Genomic DNA, 6599 nt, shown 5'->3' with positions numbered 1-6599 from the left:
CAAAGTTGTGAGAACACGTTTGCGTGATAAAGGACAACGGTATGGTCCGTATTAATTTTTAGGTTTTCACACCCTCCGCATGCGAGACGATCTCAAGAGGTTTTAGCAGCCGTATGGAGTCGCTATGCCCGCAGACTACTACGTGGTCAAATAATTTTTATATGGAGAATATTCTGAAGTTACTCTGGCAAGTCTTGTCGTACTAGGTGCAAGTCTTTGGGGCCGGCAAGCACAACGGGAGAATCATGCATAAGTGGCGATTGGCGCCTGTGACCAACGACGGAAGAGACTAGGACAATCAGATGGGAATGGGATCAAACTATATTTACGGAGTGCCCTTTGGTAGGTAGAACACAGGACTAAGAAAAACGGACGGGGTGGTCTGTGTAATAGTAAGTGTCGTCATGTGATCTGAGAACTGGCCCAAAGTGTCCTAAAAAGCCTTAAGCAGGGACGGGCACAGATGTAGCCGCAGTAATAAACAACATTGTAAAGGGGTGTAGCAGTCCAATGCTGGAAGTCAAGTGTCTGTAGCCGTATGTGGTGAAAACATGCTTGTGAGTAGGCAGCGTGTGATTAGCGTTGGTAGTGAGTGTGAACGCTCAAGCGGTATGGGTGAGACAGCGACTACTAATGTTTACCATGACTTACTGGATAGCGTTCGTGACCATAACATACAGCAAACGGAAAATTCCAAGATGCCAGCGAGCATGGTTGACTATTCCGGTAGGCAGATCAGTTTCTTAAAGGATTGCACTGAAGTTTCAGGGAAATAAGAAGTTTCGTGCCCATTTTCTTGAAGGATATCGTTTTTATGGTTGTCCCCGCTACGGTCTCAGTCTTTTGCATTCACTCAGCGTCTGAAAAACCAACCGAAACCCATTCAATTTAATCAAGAGAACCGAAACTGAGTGTAGCGGTTGTGAGCTCGTATTTATCTGGTTGGGGAGGGCACGTCAGATAAACACTACCTTCCAAATCATCCAGCTTGTTTCTTTTGAGGAAGTGGATAGAAACCTCTCGATCATCTCATCCGCTACGCCACGGACATTTGAGGTTAGGAAACTTTGGAAACTGCTATCAAGTAATCAGATCGCGGTGTTTTGCTCTGTAGGTCTGTGGTAGCAAATAGCGCCTCCAGGTATGTAACCCGAAATTCCGCATCATCTGCGTAGTTGTAGCGCTTCAGAGTTTAGTGGCAAAAAGACGGCATACAGATTGCAACCCTGGTAAACGGATTAGTAACAACCTGACCTGCAGTTGTTTACGAAATTACCTTCAGACCTCAGTTTTCCGCTATTCTTGTCGTGGAAAGCTGAAATCAAGGACTCTTGTTTTGCAACCGGTGGAGAAACCCATTGAATCCGCTGATTAAATTTATTCAGGCTACTATCAAAGCTGTCTCCCACCGGCCATCGAACAATATCCAAAAAGTATAAAATTAAACAGTGGCGTTCTGAACAAAACTGTGCGTCCTTAATCTTTCAAGAGCATTCTTTGTTTCGTTTCTTAATAAAATAATCAAATAATTTACCTAAACTGAGTTGTTTCAGGCCATTTTTGATGAACAATCCTGCCCGCATAAACGTCATACGTGCCATCACAATCGCCATCCTCAACAGCAGAATCGTCATCAGTATAAGCATCGTCATTGTCTTCATCATTAACAAAAGTAACAGCAGCGTCTCGCAAAACTTTGGACAGGCCCTGCATTGGAATATGTTCTTCATGCGGAATTTAATGACTTACAAACCAGTTATTATGTGGAGATGGATAGTGAAGGTCCCCCTTCTGCCTCGTTCACCAATCCAGTTTTCTCTACACAGGCGCACGTCATTACTACAAGAATGGATGGGACTAAAACCACAACACATTACACGACTGCTTCATTTGGACTGTGTGACGAGTTTCTTAGTCTTGGCATGCCTGCTTTGCGCCAGCTACATTTCTTGTATGGCATCGACAAAAATATAAACATATGTTTCCTTGTTTCATTGTATATTAATCCGTTCACAATCCGCAGACCAAGTTGACTATCTTCGATGAATTCTTGCAACAAAGTCACGGCGTCCTACTTTTGCCGTTCTTCTCACTTTCCCAATCGATTCATCCTAATCGGGTGAGCCCAACCAAGATCGACTTTATTCACGGTACTTGAGCTAATTTACTCTACGAGCTACGTAATAGAAACCTCCAGAGTCCTTCTGCTAGTGAGACGCCGGTCTCGAAACCGAACCTTTGACGCTTGTTATTTGACTCAACACATGTTCTCTCTTGTTTTTAACATATTGAGCTTAAAATTGAGGCTCTACGGAAACCGTCGAACTCAGATATCATTACTTAACCGATATGGCCATTGTTCTGAAATATTGTCCCCTAATTCGAATCTGTGCAGTACTTGCGGCTTTTATATCTGTTCCAATCTCATGTGCGCGTGAGCTGATGAAACCGGATACTATCATTGTGAAGACATTTTGCATTCTTCTTGGTAAAAGACTTGCGCATTATTCATAACGTAGCTAGCATGTGTATAAATCCACATCTTGAACTGACGAGAGTGTTCAAAGCGTAGTGCAGCCTTTGTCTCTGAAACCAAAATACCATTCGGGAGTGCGGTCAGAGAACCAGCTGATAAGATTTAAGACCGCCATGAACGTTATGACCCCCCCTCGAGATACAAGGAAGCAAAAACCGTTTTGGATGGGACGAATAACCAACCAGTTAGTGATCATAATGCGTACTTACGGAACCGGAAAGCAGTGCACAACAGTAAGTCGAACGTGGGCAGACGTATATCATGAAAGCAGATATAGGTGGACGTGAAGTAACACTTGTTCGGTTGCGAGCTACTTCACAAACAATGGTGTCGTTCCACTTGATTTTCCGATGGAAGGGACTTGTCCACTGAGGCGCGGACTGCTTAGATTGTATTCGTCGTTTGTCAAATCAACGAACGTTAGTTCGTCTTCTTCCAGATCGGAATAATTGCAAATCAAATCGTTCAAATCATTTGTGGAGTTGAGTGAGAGATCGCTATCCTCCGTGCAGTCATTGGCCAGGTTTTTCGGTTCGTACGAGCGACCGGAACAGCCAGGTTTGTTCGACTCAAAGTTTGATGTAACCGTTTTGGCGGAACAGACTTTTGACAAAGCAGACTGTGCTCTGCTCCACAACTGGATGCTTTCTTCATCATCTGTAATGGTTTCTCCAAAATCGTCTTCTCCTTCTTCATTGTCCTTCTTTGTGTTTAGTGTCCTTTCGGGTTCAACCACCGCAACGTCTTGCTTTGAGTCCTTATCGGAGAAACTATAGATGCGGAAACAGAAACCAGCCTTATCGGTTAGCAATCAAGGTTTATCAGCATTTTGATGTATCTTGTGAGGTGAATTTGCATGAAACTTTTTATCACTAAAAACAGGAAGACGAGCTGCGTCTACCAGTTTACTTGTAGTGTTGGCGCACTTTGTATTTGGAGAGCCAATCAATTTCTTAACGTGCAAGCCACAGAACGCTTACCGAAGTGGAATCTAACGGGACTAGGCGGTTATTATCTTACCTTTAATTTAGGGTACCTAACAGCCTAGGTCCTCCCTAACATGGTACTTGATTTAGATGCAACACTAGCAATCAAGGTTTATCAGCATTTTGATGTATCTTGTGAGGTGAATTTGCATGAAACTTTTTATCACTAAAAACAGGAAGACGAGCTGCGTCTACCAGTTTACTTGTAGTGTTGGCGCACTTTGTATTTGGAGAGCCAATCAATTTCTTAACGTGCAAGCCACAGAACGCTTACCGAAGTGGAATCTAACGGGACTAGGCGGTTATTATCTTACCTTTAATTTAGGGTACCTAACAGCCTAAGTCCTCCCTAACATGGTACTTGATTTAGGATGCAACACAAATGAACTAAAGATTCTACCAACGTGGCAAACCAAAGGTTCTATTTATTCCCACAAATGGAGTTGAAACCAAACAAAAAATGAATGATTTTTAAATGATCTCAACTTCTCGCTTACAAGAAGTCAGGATGGTAGTCTTTACGAGTTGATTTACCGCAGAATCACATGGTCTAGCGAGATTAAAAATCTTCCATGGGTTGCTTGAAGTAAAGTAGCCGTTCAAAAGTGTTCCTAGGAGCTGCGACGACGACATACAAGATGAGTAAAACTGCAATGCCTGTCAGGAACAACGATAAACAGCGGCTGCCCAGAGAAATTCGTGGCCGCTCTATCGGAAACAAAGCTATGTTCATTTGATCTCTGGAACGTCTCACATTACGACTACTTTTCGACAACCATTTAATGAAGCGCAGTTTCAGTATTTTTCAGACGCTCAAACCTAGCTTGAAGCACATAAGGCACCCGTCTTAGAGTTCATTAGTACTGATCCGTCATTCCACTTTCGTGCATTCCGGAATCCATGTGAGCCGCTGGCCTTCTGAGCACATGCCATCTAGTCTGATAGATTACATCGAGAGACACTAATCACCAAATAGTTCGGCCAAATGTTACAGTACGATCTGCCCTACCCCCAAGTCCGTCCAAGAACATCAAACAAAATCTTGTCGCAGCTGTCGAAGTAGTTCAAGTTCGGCGATGGTAACAAGATTTTTGCCAATAGAAACATCTTTTGGAACCGCTGATAAAGCTATTCAGAAAATATTGACTGTATTACCAAATTACTTGTGGCTAACAAATTTGCGAAACAGTTTTGGTAGGTGGTACTGACCTATTGCACTGCGGGCTGACCTAACAGTAGTTACGCATGTGCGAGCTTCTCGAAACCGGACCAAAATAACTCGAACGCAGCTTATATGTTCTCAGTGATGGCAAGCATATTCACTATATCAATCGTTTCAAACTACTTTGGTGAAAGTAGAACTATTTTAGATCACCTGTAAAAGTCTGACGGTCCTGATTATCGACTTTAAGATGCGGAGTCCTGTTTAGGTGAACACCATTGGAAAGTGAGCTTCGGTTTCTGCTAACTTAATGAGCCACAGACCTAATGAAGACGATCATGAACCCCAGCATACCTCTGATACTACTTATATGGACTACTACTACGAACTACTACATAGATCGAGGAAGCAGAATAAGGAGAAATATGAGACTTTCTGTCCCTGTAATGATAGTCTTTAAATCCAAATCTCATGAACTTGGCACGTATCGGATAATTCATGAAGTGTTCACAAATTTGGGAACGAAACTTGAGTTGCCCCAAGTAATCGAACTTTCTACCAAGGTCTACGGCCCCAGCTTGTTTGAGAGAACCTTCGATATGCTATCGATTTACGTCAGGTAAAGTCTATCAGGCTTTCTCAATTTGAACTAAAAGAACTGGCTTCAGGGCTGAGTTTGGAGATAAGACCTGGATTTAATCTTCTGGACCATGTTAAGGTTGCAGTACAAAGACAGAATACCAGTGCCCCATTAATTTCTTTAGGATACCAGCTTTCTATCAAGAATATCCGTCTTAATTTGAAAAACGATTAGCGGTCATACATAAGCGCGTGATCAGCAATTCTGTTTTTGGATGGAGGGCAAAAGTGGAGCCGGAAAAAAGCTGTCTCTCGTTCATCAGTTGTATAAACAAAAACGAATACCACTCAAATGACATGCAGTATCATGAAGAACGCATATGAGTGCACTCTGCTCTGTCAAGATTTCACATTAAAGGTTACTAACTTTCACTGTCGATGCTCGACTTACCGATCTCTTGCCAAACTTTCTGGACTGGAGCACACCACTATCAACCAAACAATGTAAAGAATATAACCGTAATCACTACACTGGCAGTACACAATTCATCTTGATGGGTACTCAAAAAATATTAGCGGTGAAGTTCATGGGTACTTAATAATGGTTATCACTTTTGCTAAGTCTCTGTATGGGCCTAATCAGAATTTCAGTCTCTAATAAGTGTCGCTTTCTTCATCCATTTTGATAATTTCACTCACTTTTCACCTTCCCGAACTTGACCAGGTCCCTGATGGACGTAATATGACAAATTCCTTGTATCTGTAAACAACGAGGAGTCCATTATTAAGAGGAAGTCTTTCCATCTAAGTCACAATGAATAATGAGTCACTTGAACCATCTTCAATAACATAAAACCGACATGTTCCGTTTAAATTACTCCTGGAGACCTCTTCCTGCTCAAGAAGCCACGTCAAATTCTACCGACCACTTCAACTACTCATACGTAATCAAAAAACAGAAAATAAAGTGCCAAGGCGAGGACAGTGGTTTGACGACGGATAAAATCTAAAGCGATTGAAAAGAATATGGACAGTCCAAAAGATTTTTAAGCAAGAACGTGTGTTCATCTGAAAATGAATCTGCACTGCTTAAAAAGCAAAAGCCAGTAAACTGGTTATCCAAACTTCACACAACAATAAATGCCCCTGGTTGCACCTACTTCTCGGCCATTCTGGTTGAAATATCACCACTGAGTTATTAAAATACGCTCGGTTGTACGCCAACTTCATTTCCACGGGAGATCATCATCATCATTGTCAGCTGTGAGAAGCGCATACTGGTCGTACACTGGTTGTAGCTGCCACAGTTTCATTCACCGATGATTGGTGGGGGGGG

The 6599-nt window shown here is 42.4% G+C and overlaps 1 protein-coding gene across 1 annotated transcript in view; it reads right to left on the bottom strand.

Moving 5' to 3' along the window:
• Positions 1–2826: 2826 nt before the first annotated feature.
• Positions 2827–6599, bottom strand: part of T265_02073 (hypothetical protein) — a gene marked incomplete at both ends in the record, with an annotated part of 55043 nt that continues 51270 nt past the window's right edge. Inside the window, 2 exons of the mRNA XM_009166232.1 lie at positions 2827–3306; positions 5963–6023. Coding sequence (XP_009164496.1) covers positions 2847–3306; positions 5963–6023 — 521 coding nt within the window. The remainder of the gene's footprint in view (positions 3307–5962; positions 6024–6599) is intronic.

Source organism: Opisthorchis viverrini, assembly GCF_000715545.1.
Source record: "Opisthorchis viverrini unplaced genomic scaffold opera_v5_24, whole genome shotgun sequence".
Lineage (NCBI taxonomy): Eukaryota > Metazoa > Platyhelminthes > Trematoda > Opisthorchiida > Opisthorchiidae > Opisthorchis > Opisthorchis viverrini.
Note: the sequence above shows the minus strand (reverse complement) of the source record. Positions and strands in the feature narration are given on the sequence as shown.